Consider the following 15,792-nt stretch of genomic DNA (forward strand, 5'->3'; position numbering starts at 1 on the left):
TAAAGTGTTTTCTTTTACATAACAGCCAAGATTCAAGTGTTATAACGAGTCAATTATTTCTTTGAAAAAGTATTACTTATTATTGAGAGTTAGATACTACCAGCACGATACTCCCCTCCCTATTTTTAATTCCTTAAAAAGTTTAAATCCATCCTATGGCTTCAACTTTTTTTAATTTGTGTCTACTCCACTAAAACTCGATACATTAAAAACAAGACTAAATCTTTAATTTTTTTTATCAGAAACTGAGATGCTATTACAAAAAAAAAAAAAAAACTATACAAAATACAGAGGTTTGTAAACTTCTCACAGTGCAATTCTCACTCTCATTGTTTCTTTACATTTTTTCACAAAAGAGCCGTAATAAACAAAACTTAGCTACAAAGCATTTTGACAGGAGAAAATTGTACGGTCAGACAAGCATGATCAGAGATATTGTAGTTCTCCGGCCACAGTCCTTTCTCTGCTTCTTGCGGAAACAAAACCGCTTTCTTTACTCTCAATCCGATTGCTTCTTCTTCTTCTTCTTCTTCTTCTTCTTCTTCTTCTTCTTCTTCTTCACCTTCTTCTTTCTTACTCTCCATCATACTCTCTCTGCAGTTTCCAGGTTTGTTCACCATCGTCGTGTTCCAAATTTTCTGATAGTACATATAACACACACACACACACACACACATCAGAGTCTTGATTTACATATAACTTCGGTTTGTGATTTCCATTTTGCACCAATTGGTTTAGTTTAGTTTACCTTGAGTTCTTCATAGTCGAAGACACCATTTCCATCAAGATCAGCTCTAACCCATAGCTCTTTAGTTTCTTCGAAGCTAAGTCCATGTGGAATACCCGTTAGATTTACCTACCACACAACATAAAAAAAATTTGACGTCAGCATAAAAGTCCATTCGTCGTTGAAAGAAATTGTAAAAATCTGGAGAACTCATTTGATCCTTATTCTACTGTTACGATAAGTGAAATCTCTAGATTATCACAAAGAATTTTCAAAAGTGTCGAATTCCAATCAGATTTTGCAACTTTAAGTTTTTTTTGGCAGCATTTATGGACAATTAAAGTTTCTCTAGGCTCACTCTTTTCCTGAAGAAAATGTATATACCTTTTGAAGTGCTTGGCAAAAGTCAGAGTAGGTTAGTGAATCACTATGATTATTTGCCCCAAGAAAAGCAAAGGCATCGCCCTCGGCTATGGAAGCTTTGTGAAGTTGATACTGGAAGAACCATCAAGAGAAAATCAGAAATAAACAAAATGGACATGAAGAAGGTACATTTGGAAAGAATGAGGTAAACTTTAGTTTTATGAAGATCTCACCTTGATAATGCTGAAAACAGCTTCCACCCAACTTGTTCTCAATGGTTTTCTTGAATCACTAGGGTTACAGAGCCATATGAAATCAACTCCGCATATATTTCCCCTGTGGTTTCTGTGGCTAACCCACTGAAGAAAAACATGGAAGAAAGACTGGATAAGGATGTGTATTTTATATACAATATGAGCGTAATAACATAAGGCTGGAGAATAAAAAAAGATTTGTAAGAGATATTTACCCTATGAGCATCACTGTCTGTATACTGGTGAGCATCATCGTATGATGATATGAACCCTTGAGATCTCAAGAATTTGTAGACATGCCCGCGTTTGCTTCCATTCCAGTCACTGAGATAAGCATAATTCAAAAGTCTGAGATAACAGAGTTCACTGGTGGAGGGACACAATCTCAAGATTCTTAAAGATCGAGAAACTCACCCGCAGAGAATAATGGGGATGTGACTAAGTGTATTTTCCTTTTGGTAAGCTTCCAAATATTCAAGAATTTTGTAAACCTGTTAAGAGAAGCAGGTATATTGAAATTAAACTAGGATTACAAGATCGAAGGGGAACGGTCTCAAAAATACAAAATGATGGGAAGGATGACAAACCTGATGCAACCTTACAACAGACAAGCTAGAATCATGAGGAAATAACAGGTGAGTGTTCACTATAATGAATTCTTGTAGAATGTCTTGCTTGCCATTAAGCGTAAAGGGAACAACTGATTTGACATGTAAGAGCTGAGCAACGCGGTCTCCAAAATCGTTAAAGAGCAGCTCCCGGTAATTTACAATTTTAAAGTGGTCCTTATGGATGGCAGTTAAAAGACCTGTAAGAAAGATATTCAAGTCCACAAATGAGACATCAAAAGGCAAATGATCCTATCTTTGATCGCATAGAGGAGTCCAGACCTATATATCTACTCCATCCATAAAAACAATCATTGAAAGTAGTGGCGCTTTACACGGCATCCTACAAACAAACGAGGTGGAGATCATATAAACACCAACAAGTAACCTTTGACACCAGAAAGATTCTGACATGTCTTTCTCCTCTAATCTAACGTTTGTCCAAAACATGAAAGTGTATAGAGATTTGGACTGAAGCATATGAAGCAGCAACATTAACCATCTGAAGTTTCTAATGATCCTGGACAGTGACCTAGAAAAATTTCAACAATAATTACATACAGATGGCATACTTTTCTACTCTCCTGCCTAGAGCTGACGACGCCAATTTCAATCAAAAGAAGTAGAAAAAAAGAAACATGATAAAAAAAAAATTAAAGAAACATACCATCACCACGACCATTGGTTCTAGCCAGCTGAAAAAGAGTGTAGCCTGAAGTGGCAAGCTGGTCGTGATACATGTTGACTAATTCCTCATTCCCAACCCAAACTTCCTATGAATGAACAGAGTCAAACAATAGCTAAAGAGTCTCACAGCTGAAGCTAAAAAAAGTCAAATATGATGAGTTTATAATAAGTCACAAGAAGCAAAAGTGTGTACCTGGAGACAGATAACTGAAGAGCGTTTATGGAGTAACAAATCTAAAATCCGCTGGTTACGAGCTAACCAAAGCTCGTGGAAATCGCTCTCTCGAATACTCTGATTCTGTAAAACCCAATCAATCAATCAATCAATCAATGTCGCGCAAAAATCAACAGATAAGAGTGAAATCTTGAAAGAGGAGGAGAAACAAACCTGCTGATCAACGCGTTTATAAATTGGAGCCAGTATATTGAAGGTGGTACAAGATATGTTCGAATCCACCATTGAAGAAGCTAAGTTGGAGTTGAGTCTCTGCAAAATAAATAAAAAAAACACAATCGGCGAATCACTCATCTATCATCATCAATTCTCAGAAAGAAAGAAAAAAAAAATACAAAAGTGAAGTCGGAGAGAGGGACGCAGACGCACCATAAGTGAAACCGGTTTGTTGACTCTGGAGAGTAAACCGGAAAAGTAGTAGATCGGAAGAGGGACGGCAGCGAAGACGAAGAAGAAGGAGAGTGGGGAAGAGAAGGAAGGGATGAATCGAGACCGTAGAAAGAAGAAGCTGAGCCTTGTTCTCGTTGTTGTTGTGCTTCGATTCTGATGATGATGGCTTTGCATTTGAGCTTTCGAATTCCCCACACGATGAGAGAGATCTTTTCTTTTCTGATTTCCTTTTATTTATCCGTCTCTTTGTTTTGGCAGTATTGATATTTTATTTATTTATTCATGTAATTAAAAAAAAAGAAAGAAAAAATGGATATGCCTTTACGTGTTATTTTATTTCTTTCGTAAATACAATTAATTGTCTTCTACCCACCACACAAAGAAAAAGAAAAAAAAAAAAGTTTTCTTAGCAAAGGAAAAAAAAACCATCGTAAGGTCCATGTAATTTTCATCATAACTCCTGAGTATATTTGTTGGCCACATGTAGAAGTTTCTTTAGTTTGTTGTATTAATGGGTTTAGATTGAAATATTCAAAGGTTTTATTAGTATTTTAGTATCTGACCATTCATAAAAAAGTTTAGTACAACGCTAGCTATTATTGCTGGTATTGGTAGGAGAAGGAGAGCGAGAGGGAAATTAAATTAGTGATTGGAGAAGAGAACCGCGTCTATGCGGCTATTATTAATTATGTCGGTGTGCTCATCACATCACACGGTTCGTAACTTCGTATACGTACCGCACGGATTATATCACCGGAGGTATTGGTTTAGGATTTAGAAAGAATTTTAATGATTTTATGTTTTTGCTCATTGTTAGAATTATAGAAAATTGAAAGTTAAAAATGAAAGATTTTAAGAAATTATTTAGGAAGTTTTTTAAAATCTTGATGATTTGTTTTTTCTAATCTTGTAAAATCTTTCTATTTGATGAAAGAGTTTTCGTGACTTTTGTTATGAAAGAAATGATATAAAATCCTAAACCAATAATATAAAATTTGAATTCATTAACGATCCAAGATTTTTTTGTTTTACTTGAATAACATAAAACTTTTAATAACTTTATAAAACTCTTAATCCAATAACACTAGATTTATCAAGATTTTATATAAGTTTTTACAAATTCACAACCAATAACACCAAATTTTTAAAGAGTTTTTAAAAGACTTGATTGAATAACAACATATTTTACCTAACTTTTAAAATCATTAAAATTCTTTCAAAATCTTAAACCAATACCGCCCCTTAGTATATTTTTACAGCAAATTTGTTCGTTTATCATATCAAATTGCTGCTTAACCACGTTGTATTTCATTATCATTTTTTAGCTTCTTTGTCAAATGTCAACGCATTAACAAATACGGTTAGTTCATTAACAAATACGCCAATTATTGTTTTTTTTGTTTTAATATCATATGCCAACATGAACAATTTGAAAACATTGACCCGAACAAAGGCTATAAATATACTTAATTTAATTTTTGCCTTTTATAATACATTTCTCACATATTACATTTGAAATATCAAGCCGAATTTGATTTTCTTAAGTAAAAAATTTCACAATTAAGTCTACTTGGAGATAGATAACTGAAGAGCGTTCATAGAGTAACAAATCTAAAATCCTCTGTTTCCGAGCTAGCCAAAGTTTTTCAACCAACATTTTAAAAAAAATATATATATACAGTACCAATCACCCACCAAACTTTTTGACTTCGCTTACAGATAAAGGCTTCTCTCACAAATTTTCTACTCCTTCCTCTATACAAAGATTCAAATTTGGGCACAATCATCATTACTAATCAAGTAAAGTATGTAAGCACATTTAACTTCACTCAAAGAGTAAATTAAATTAATAAACCAAATTGAAGATAGGATTCAAATTTCAGATAGAGTTTCATTATCCACTTTAGCCTGCAGCTCAAGCATCCAAAACTAGACAATGAAAGGGAATCAACCATATGATGTTACACACACACGCACCTTATAAACAATTTATGTGTAGCTTGCAAGGAAACCAAACAACAAATAAGAGAACACAACCCCAAAATTATGAACACAGAATGGGAAATGGATTTGGGTCGAAAGCAAACTTTTTTCAAATGCACCAAGTGGCAATTCGAAGACACTCTTGATCCTATCAACTGCCCTTTACATTACTTTTGCGACAGCCTCTACGCCGGCGACTACCCTCAAATCATTGATGTTCTAGTTTTCTTCTTCGTCACAGTTTCTTACTTGACGGCGCTAATAGCTATGTTAAGGAAAGTACTATCAAGAAGAAGCAGAAGACAAGATGGTGATTATGATGATGGTGGTGATGATGATGATAAAGCAAAAATGTACTTAGTTCCTTCTGGTCCAATCTCTTTCCCTTTGATCATCTTGATCCTTGCAAAAGGTCAAAGGATCAATACCGTTTTCCCAATTTCCATCTTCGGACCTGCAATCCTGCAGCTCGTTCAGCTCTCAGTGCTTATATTCGAGAACAACATCGAAAAAGAAGCAAGCTTTGTCTTCTTTGAAGCCTCTACTGTCTCTGGAATTCTCCACGCCAGCCTTTACTTAGACGCTGTGATTCTTCCCTACTATACAGGATACGATGCTCTGGTCACTTCTACGTTCTCTGGAGTTTGCAAGTCTTGTGTCTGCAGGAAAGAGCCATTGATAGTGGGAGGGAACATTGTGGCTTACCGGGGATGGTCTAGTACAACGTTCTTGGTTGTGGGTGTTCTGTGTTTGAGGATTATATGCAAGTTATGCAGAGAAGAAGCAAAGAGGAAAAAAGTTACGGTGATTAAAATGGCAGTGGAAGGATTGGCATGGGTTGTTCTATTACGAGATTGTGTGTATTTGGCTGTTATGTCACCTGTTGAAGAGCCCGTCTTGTTTATAGCTTTTGTGTATGGTTCTGTTCTTGTGTTGATATGCGTTTATGTAATCACACAAGTTTGTTGTTTGGTCAGTCGGAGGTCGAGTAAGAAGACATCAGACACGTGACGACATTTCTAAATAAAAGGATAGATATGGTTTTTTGGTCGAAAATTGTTAGTGGTGTTCAATCTGGATTACATTACAGTTCGGCTAAGGTTCAAAATTATCGGTTCGTGAGAATAATTAGTATCCAACATAAAACAGTCTTTGTTGGTTTTTATAGCACTTTTCCTAACATTGGAAAAAAATCAATGTTGATTATGCATCAAATAAATTGGTCAATGCTCTGTCTTGTTTCTTAGACCTCAAAAGATACATGAGTGACCAAAAGCAACTATGAACTATGCCATCAAAGAAATTTTAACAGAAATTGAAACATGCCTTTGATTGACTCTTCATCATGGTAGTTGCTTTGACCTTCACCATGGCAGTAGCAGCCTTAATCAAAAGGAAAGATCTAACTCCTGCTTTGAGCACCATGCCCTTCGACTTTTTCTACAATGATTTAGAAACCAAAGGTTACTGAATCAAAACTCAAACGAGTCTAGTTATACTTGAGAGAGAGATAGATATTAAACCTTTGATTTCTTCGGATGGGAGGAAGAATCACCTACGGCCAAGGAGTCTTCGTCCTCATAGTCGTCATCCTCCACAATTTGATGATGCTTAAAGTACTGCTTGGGATCAGAGATTTAAGAGAGACGAGGATGTTAGTGGCAAAAAGAAAATGTAATGATGATGATACAAGCCAGCAAAGAAAGAAGAGAGAGGGGCTTACTCTCAGTTTATGTTCTTCGCTGGTGAGATGCGTGGTGAAATCTTCAAGGGTTTGGCAGACAAAATACTTAGAGGATGAATAACAAAGTCTGCAAATGAAACTTTCTGCTGCAGAATCATCACACACAGGACTTCTCATCACCTCCCCTGAATCGATTGGGAAAACAGACCAGAGGGGATTCAGGGGTGTGGAAACTCCTTCCAACAAGCTTTGCCATTTCCAAACGGCAGAAGTGAACAGGCCTGGAGGAGGTTTGGGAGTATCCCCATACCCAACCAGAATGTGATAGCCTCGTTCTTGTAGATAAGACAATGGTCCGGAACTGTCGTGCACATCGAGGGAGAGAGATACAAACAGAATCTTTGCCGGGGGTGGATTATCCCGTGTCCAAGCAAGCAAAACCGACAAAATTTTCCCGCTACCTCCTGTTCCTGTACCTGTTGTTGTTATTTTAGTGTTAAACACCCTCGCAGGACATAAAACCCTAATTAATTTCTAGAGAGATGAGAATATTAACCAACCTCATGGGATGTAGTGAACAACAATTCCAATGGAAGATAAGGCTCGCAAGACATCAACAGTGGTGTCCTCCAAGGTGCCCAAGACATTAATGGTGACAGGACCAGAGCTACCAATCGTATCCAAAGCCGATTCTACCCGCTGACGGACCTGACTAGCTACACAACTATCGGTAATCGGACAGGTGTCGAGATCAATCCACACCGACGTCTTCGACGTCCTTCTAAGAATTAAAAAACTTGAAAAATAAGAACAAGTCTTATGGAGAGACACTTATATTTATAGGTTTAAGCTTTTCCTAAACCTATTACAATTAACATTATCTATACTACTAATTTTAGGAACTTTTCCTTTTTTCTATTCTATCTCTTTTGGCAAGATATCTTCTTCCTCAAATTGGAATTATCCAACAATCCTCCTATAAACCTTCTTTCCCAAGTTACGTCTTCTTAAACTAACTAGAATAAGAACGAACGAGAGAACCTTCTTCTACAATCATACATATCATATACCAAGTAATTTGAGAGAGAACAAACCTCGTTTGTAAAAGAAAGTGGCAGTGCTAGCTTTAGGATTTATCTCAACTTTACCACTTCCTTATATATCCCACACTTCTGGGCTGTCTAATGGCTCTAAATGTGTGGGCTAACGATCCCAGACCTTTCGAAACGGCGCTTCTTCTATGCGTTTTAAATTTGGCAATGCAAACAAAAATATAAACACACCATTATATTTCCCAACAAAATCTCTATCTCGCCATTTCCTTCCTATTTACTGAGGTATTTTTTTTTTGTTGATTTAATTGATTGATAGGTTCCAATTGTTACTTCCTCACTTTTGTAACAAAATAAAAAAATAATAAAAAAATGTAACAATAGTAAGGTTATGGAAGAAAATTAATAATCAAATTAATAACTTTTGGCCTCAAATGAAGATTGTTTATATATACCCTATCTGGTGCGAAGTAATTTGTCATATCTACAAAGTACATGATCATATGAATGTTTGAACACATAATTTATTGTAAAGTTAAGTTATTGTGATAATTTTGTACATAATCGTTTTTTATTGGTTTGTGTCATGTTATAATATATATTGTCTTGTCATGCTATAATCATATTTATTGGTTCGTGTCATGCTATATATATGATTAACTTTGTTTTACTTAAGAATTTTGTAAACCTACCGTTAATAGAAGAATTTGATTTTTGTAATTCCTTAAGAATTTTGTAAACCTACAAAATCTCACACTTATGGGCCTGTAAACCTACTGTTAATTGGTGAACTTCGATCAATAATCACACCAAAAAATAGAAAAAATAATAATGTATAATTTCTATCGGACCTAAATAGCCTAGAGCTCTCAAGGAATATGTTATACGATCACCAATTTCCTCAGCAACAATTCCAGAAGGAGGTTGACAATTCTCAACATCCCACCACACGGTGATGGGAGCGTTAGCGTTCAACTCCGACATTTTCGTGTTGATATGCATGGAACCCATTGCGAATAAATTCCGATTTTTTTATTTATTTAAAAAGGACAGTTACAAGTGTAAATAAATAAAACAAAAACCAAAAAAAAATAGAAGAAATAAAAATAACTGCCAATCACCCCATACAAAATATTGAAAGAGTTAATTAAACTATTATTGACATAGAAAATTGGCTGGTTTCAGATTCCAGTGCCTCTCCCTCTCACTTCACAAATAATATATACGTTCTTTGTCTCCTTTTGTTTTTAGTGTAGGAACATACTAGTACTACTTATGAATAAAATGACCTACCTACAGTGGATTTAATGCTATATTGCTTTCTAATTTTTGTCTCTCCTCTCTCTCACCCAAAAACGAGATTCCTTTCCTTCTCCCTTCACCGTCGCCGATCTCGGCGTCGGTCTCCACCGCCCCTCATGGGCAAATCTAAGCCCAAGAAAAAACCCCTTAGCGAGGTCCTCACTGGATCCGCATCATCTGTCTCATCGGAAACGAAGAGTCCTCCGTCTGAATCTCCTAAATCAGCGGGGTAGTAAATTCTCCATCTGTGTCGAAAGAGTTGCCTGCATCCCCAGCGATGTTAGCCAACATTGTATCACCGGATTCCTGTAAGGTAGCCGCTTTGGTGGCTCCAACTACAGCAATCGAAATTCATAGATCTTCAGGTTCAGGGGTCATCACTGCTACGGAGGTTATCTCGAACCATGTACCAGTAATGGTAGATCCCATCGTCAACAGTGGTCACAACGTCAGCAAACCCACACCGATGATCTCAACACACCCCCAGGCTGTGTCATCGGAACCCCTCCAGACAGAGGAGCATCCCTGGAAAGCTCTAGTAAAAGGTAACACTGTTAAAATGGAGAAAAAAGGAACCCCCTTCGCTCTTGAATTGGGGGAGGATTGTGTAACCATTCCAAATTCGGTAATAGAGAAGAATAAGAAAGCATGGGATAGCTTTATCCTAGGGCAGTTTTATGAGGAACCGCCTCATCGAGGAGCAGTCCACGCCATTGTGAATGGCATTTGGAGTTGACAACGACGGGATATCACGGTATCCAAGATGGAGGGTCATGCTTTTCTGTTTAAGGTCTCCTGTCCAAACGCTAGACGTCGTATCCTGAGTCAGTGTTTATGACAAGTGGATGCACAAACTATGTTTGTTGCCAAATGGTCACCATATATCACTCCAAAGAAGCCGAAATTATCTTTGGTTCCAGTTTGGCTTGATTTCCATGGAGTCCCATTGGAGTTCTTTAACAGGGAGGGTCTAGAGCACATTGCAGGTATGGTGGGACATCCAGTCTGCCTTCACCCACAAACGGAGAAGCTCACTAATATAGAGGTGGCTAAGGTCTATACAGTTATAGACCCCATGAAGCCACTCCCTGAGGTTGTCAATGCAAGATTTGAATCTGGTCAGGTTAAGCGTATAAGAGTTTCCAGTCCCTGGCTTCCAGCTCTATGCAGTCACTGCAATCAATTGGGACACACTGTTTCCCGTTGCACCAAAGCTCCTCCAACTTGCACTTTGTGTGGATCAGTGAAGCATAACACCGATTCCTGCCCTCGCTCCAAGGAGGACAAGCGAGATGGAAAAGCTCCCATCCCAAGTCAACTGCCAATTGTTGATATTGTACCAGTGGTGGCGCCTCCAGCTAATAATGGAAATCTAGCTTCAAGGGATAAAGTTTAGAATACTGCTCCATCTGGTAAATAGGCTACTACTCGTGGTAATCTAAACACTAAGATGAACAAGTCAGTTGTTCCGTCAATCTCCAATGTGTCTCGGCCATCTCCCAAAGCTTCAACGTCAGCTCCTGCCCTGTTTTCGGATGAAGGACAACTCTGTGTAGATCTAACCGCCAATCTCTTCTTCCATCTATCACACACAGTTGGCTCAGGCGACTCTCAGGATTCAGATTCTGAACAGGATGATCTTTTCGCTGATGACGACAATCTGGATGCTGAATCTGATATATTTCTGAAAGTCATTTCCAAGCGGATGCTTAAGAAAAAAGATTCACGAGCTAGGGTTGGAGGCCCTTTAATCCTTTAAACTCATATCCCCTTAATGGATATTTTTTGTCGTAATGTAAGAGGTTTTAACGACCCTATAAAACGGAGAAGCTTTAAGAAGTGGATAAAGGTTCATAAACCTTTTTTTGGTGGGATCATTGAGACCCACGTCCAACCTGAGAAGGCAACAATTCTTTTTTCATGGTTGCTTCCTGGTTGGAGTTTTGCGGATAACTATGAGTACTCGGCTCTTGGTAAGATATGGGTTGTTTGGCACCCAGCTGTACAGGTCACAGTCATCTCTAAGTCGCTTCAAATGATCTCTTGCCTCGTCAAGTTGCCTTTAAAGCAGTCATAAGTCGTAATTTCAATCGTCTATGCATCATCAATCTGCAGTGAGGATCGCAAATCGTTATGGGCAGAAATTCAACATTTATCAGTATCTCCATTGACTATAGCCAAACCCTGGACAATAATTGGCGATTTTAACCAGAAATTATCTCTTCATGAGCAATCTTCGACGAACTCCAACTCAACTAGAGGTATGCGTGATTTCAGTCATTGTCTCAGCACAGCTCACCTAGCAGATCTCTCGTACTGTGGCAACTTGTTTACGTGGACTAACAAGCATTCCGACAATGTTGTGGCCAAGAAACTCGATAGGATCTTAGTGAATGATGAATGGCTTCAAGCATATCCAAACTCTTTAGGCGTTTTTTGGTGAACCTGGCTTTTCTGATCATAGCCTTTGCTGCCTATTATTGGACCACTATACGGCTAAGCCCAAAAGACCTTTCAAGTTTCTTTCCTTTCTCAACAAGAATCCAGATTTTGCGCCTTTGATCAAGCTCTGGTGGACCGCTCTCACATTCGACTGCTCCAGAATGTTACTAGTGTCCACAAAACTCAAAGAATTGAAGAGTGTCATCAAAGCTTTTAGCCGCGACAACTACTCTGCCTTAGAAAAACGAGTTGCTGAAGCATATGATGATCTTACAGCTTGTCAACAGGCACTACTAAACTCGCCCTCAGAGCATGAGATGCGGTTGGAAAAGGAGGCTCATCGGAAGTGGTGTCTCCTAGCTAGAGCTGAGGAGTCCTATCTGAGACAGAAATCACGTATATGCTGGCTTGAGGAGGGGGACAAGAACTCAAAGTTTTTTCACATATCAGTTCTCGCTCATCATGCGCATAACCAAATCCTCTTTTTACTTGATGAACATGGTCAGATAGTGGACTCCAAACAAGGGATCCAGCGGGTTGCAGTAGACTACTACAAAAACTTGTTCAGCACCCAAGCCACCAGTATTACTCCCACTGCTGCAGAACTAGAGGCACTGATTCCCCAACGATGCTCCATAGTTGCCCTACAAGTGTTATCCCGCCCTGTTACTCCCCTTAAAATAAAAGATGCCTTCTTCTCTCTTCTGCGGAATAAAGCTCCAGGCCCCAACGAATACTGTGCAGAATTTTTCACATGTCATTAGGACACCGTGGGACATGACTTAGTTGCTGCAGTGCAGGAGTTCTTTTCCACTGGTCGGTTGCTGAAACAATGGAACTCTATGTTACTCACTCTTATCCCAAAGACCACGAATGCAGCTTTAATGTCTGACTTTCGTCCTATTGCCTGCTGTAATTCAATTTACAAAGTGGTCTCGAAGCTGCTTGCCAACAGACTTAAGACAGTGTTACCAGATTTGATAGCAAACTCCCAATCAGCTTTCATCCCAGGGCGGTTACTAGTTGAAAATGTTCTCTTGGCCACAGAGCTAATCCAAAGATACAACCACAAAAACATATCAGGGAGAGGTATGCTAAAGGTGAATCTCAGAAAGGCTTTTGACTCTGTACATTGGGACTACATCATTAATATTCTCAAGGCAATGGGTTTTCCAGCAAGCTTCATCACCATGATCAGTGAATACATAACTACTCCTTCTTTCTCGATCTCAGTAAATGGTGAATAATGTGGATTTTTCAAGAGCTCTAGTGGACTCAGGCAAGGAGATTCAATATCTCCCTATCTCTTCACACTGGCAATGGAAGTATTCACCATAATCCTTAATAATAGCTACGCCAACAACCTTATAGGCCATCACCCAGGAGGAGTCACACCGCAGGTATCCCATTTAGCTTTCGCTGATGACATTATGGTATTTTTTGATGGTACCAAGGACTCACTGGAGAACATCACAAAAGTATTGGAGGATTTTTCCTTAGCCTTGGGTCTTACAATGAATAAGGATAAGACAGACTTGATCTTGGCAGGAGTGAACCAAACTGAAACCTCCCGGTGTATTGCACTTGGTTTCAACCTCGGGTCACTTCCCATCCGGTACCTCGGCTTACCTCTTATGCATAGGAAGCTTCGGATTACGGACTACAGGCCTTTGATTGATAACATAACTGCCAAGTTCTCCAACTGGACGGTCCGTGCACTCTCATATGTTGGGCGTAAGGAACTCATTTTGTCAGTTATATATGGTATATACAATTTCTGGGCCTCTGCATTTATTTTGCCTAAAGGATGCATCAAGAAAATAGAAAGTCTTTGCTCTAGATTTCTCTGGGGAGGAGACATCACTAAAAAACCACAGGCTAAAGTCTCTTGGACAAGCCTCTGTTTGCCAAAAGAAGAGGGAGGACTGGGTTTTCGGTGTATGGGACAATGGAATAGAACCTTTTGCCTAAAGTTGATTTGGAGACTACTTACTGCCAGGGATTCACTTTGGGCAGATTGGCTGCGTAATAACAAGATAAAATATGGGTGTTTTTGGCAGTTTGAAGAAAAGCAACATGACTCTTGGACTTGGAGAACCTTACTGCAACTTCGACCTCTCGCACTTAGATTCCTTAGGTGCGAAGTGGGTAACGGTCAACAAGCAAGTTTTTGGTTTGATTGGTGGACTCCACTAGGCCTACTAATTCAACTAATGGGACAATCTGGTCCAAGGCAAACAGGTATCCCCATTTCATCAACAGTCGCTCAAGCATGCTCTCCTACAGGGTGGCTCATTCGATCTGCACGCTCTCCCCAGGCGGAGACTCTGCAAATCCACCTCACCACATTAACCCCTCCGAGTCTCTCAAACACACCTGACGTGTTCCTTTGGAAAACTGAAGAGGAAGAACATTCTAGTTTTATCACAAAGAAGACTTGGGAGGTGCTTAGGCAAAGGCAAGAACCACCCCGTGGGCAAATCAGGTTTGGTACAAAAGTAATATCCTGCGTCATGCTTTCATGCTGTGGATAACACACCTAAACAAGCTACCAACAAAAACAAGATTAGCAAGCTGGGGCATGAACCTGGACACAACCTGCTGTCTGTGTGGTCGTGATCCAGAGTCGCGAGACCATCTCTTCCTTCACTGCGACTTCAGTGAGCTGCTATGGTTAGAGGTAACTCGGCGGTTAGGATACACTCCCTTTGTTTTCCACACATGGGATGCTTTCTCGGCTTGAAAGGACATCAAAGACACCACTTCTCCACAAACGCTTCGTCGTCTTGTTGCTCAGGCGCTAGTCTACACAATCTGGATTGAAAGAAACAACAGGATGCATAACAATTTATCCACCCCAGCACAGGTTCTCTTCAAGGTTCTTGATCGGCAAATACGGGATGCCATCCTCGCAAAGGCACATCCAAAAATTTTCAAAAGGCTTTTGCAAGTGTGGCTTAAAAATCTATAGATCATATTGATACTTTCGGTCTATTTGCAGATATCTCATTGTTTTTATTTTTTTGGGCAAGGGTTATCTTCTATATCAAGCTATTGTAATCACTACAATTAAATTTTCTCTAACGAAAATTCACATATTTTCAAAAAAAAAAAATGATACAGTGAATGGGATAGAAATGATCTTAAAATTAAGCATTCGAACGACGGTTACTTTATTTCCCTTTCTTATTTAGTGATAAATAAAATAAATAGAAAAAGTTGTCTCTGGAAAGGTCAAGAGATCTGGACCGTTTAATATATTGTCACGTTGCAACAACTGTGAGATCGGACGGTCATTAACTTAACCTAAACAGTTATTTGAATAGTTATGTGGGACCGGGACGATCTATTAAACGTACCTTCTCTCTCTATAACATATGTGGATCTTTTAAAATGGAGCAGAAGCAGGCAGATCCTGTCAACTTTGATTGATGATCTAATAGACATTCACATCAGGGCCACCAATGCTAGTCTTTGTGTTACATATATAAGCGGCCTGGCGTGGTTATGATGAAATCACAACAAGAATTGCTTTGGTTAATTAGTACCAGCACACCAATCATGTCTAGTGGCCCAATTAATCCTCAATCTTGATTCTGACCACTGAATAATCTACAACTCCATGGCTCTGAGGGAAGGAATGTGTTTCATGCTTGTTTATGGAGGCGATAGAATCTGCTATGTTCTCAGTAGTCAGTACAACGTTGTTTTTTTTTTGTGGTCGTCGTTTTGGGTTTGAGGATTATATGCTGAGAAGAAGCAAAGAGCAAAAGAGTTTTGGCGATTGTTTAGAGCCAATCAATCATGTTTAGAGAGTTTTTGTGTTTGGCTCTGTCCGTCTGTGCAGCTAATGTAATCACACAAGTGTGTTGAGTTGTTTCCTTAGTCTGAAAACACAGTAAGAAGGGGTTACCAAAGAGAAGAAGAACTAAATGTAATCGTAAATGTAAGAAAAGTTTGATGATGTGATGATGAAGTGATAAAACTCGAGAACAGAGCATTACTGAACATAAAACTAGAACAATCTATCTCTCTTATCAGATAACCTACAGAATAATGTATTCC

General features: G+C 38.8%; 3 protein-coding genes across 3 annotated transcripts; 2 read left to right on the forward strand and 1 right to left on the reverse strand.

Annotated features, from left to right (window-relative positions):
* Window positions 1–6: 6 nt before the first annotated feature.
* On the reverse strand, window positions 7–3,616 carry LOC104759624 (putative calcium-binding protein At1g02270). The gene is made up of 11 exons (XM_010482534.3): window positions 3,244–3,616; window positions 3,028–3,126; window positions 2,833–2,937; window positions 2,620–2,725; window positions 1,932–2,152; window positions 1,759–1,835; window positions 1,560–1,668; window positions 1,324–1,449; window positions 1,112–1,222; window positions 749–856; window positions 7–638 (listed from the first exon to the last, which is right to left on the reverse strand). Exons 1-11 carry the CDS (start codon window positions 3,436–3,438, stop codon window positions 375–377), a joined length of 1,521 nt encoding a protein of 506 aa, XP_010480836.1. The 5' UTR covers window positions 3,439–3,616; the 3' UTR covers window positions 7–374.
* A 1,660-nt stretch (window positions 3,617–5,276) lies between these two features.
* Window positions 5,277–6,303, forward strand: LOC104759630 (uncharacterized). Its single transcript, XM_010482542.2, has one exon. The coding sequence runs from the start codon at window positions 5,311–5,313 to the stop codon at window positions 6,256–6,258; it is 948 nt and encodes a 315-aa protein (XP_010480844.2). The 5' UTR covers window positions 5,277–5,310; the 3' UTR covers window positions 6,259–6,303.
* A 3,838-nt stretch (window positions 6,304–10,141) lies between these two features.
* Window positions 10,142–10,681, forward strand: LOC147946460 (uncharacterized). Its single transcript, XM_087496819.1, has one exon. The coding sequence runs from the start codon at window positions 10,142–10,144 to the stop codon at window positions 10,679–10,681; it is 540 nt and encodes a 179-aa protein (XP_087352945.1).
* Window positions 10,682–15,792: the final 5,111 nt, after the last annotated feature.

This window comes from Camelina sativa, chromosome 3 (genome assembly GCF_030686135.1).
Source record: "Camelina sativa cultivar CO46 ecotype springtype chromosome 3, ASM3068613v1".
NCBI classification, from domain to species: domain Eukaryota; kingdom Viridiplantae; phylum Streptophyta; class Magnoliopsida; order Brassicales; family Brassicaceae; genus Camelina; species Camelina sativa.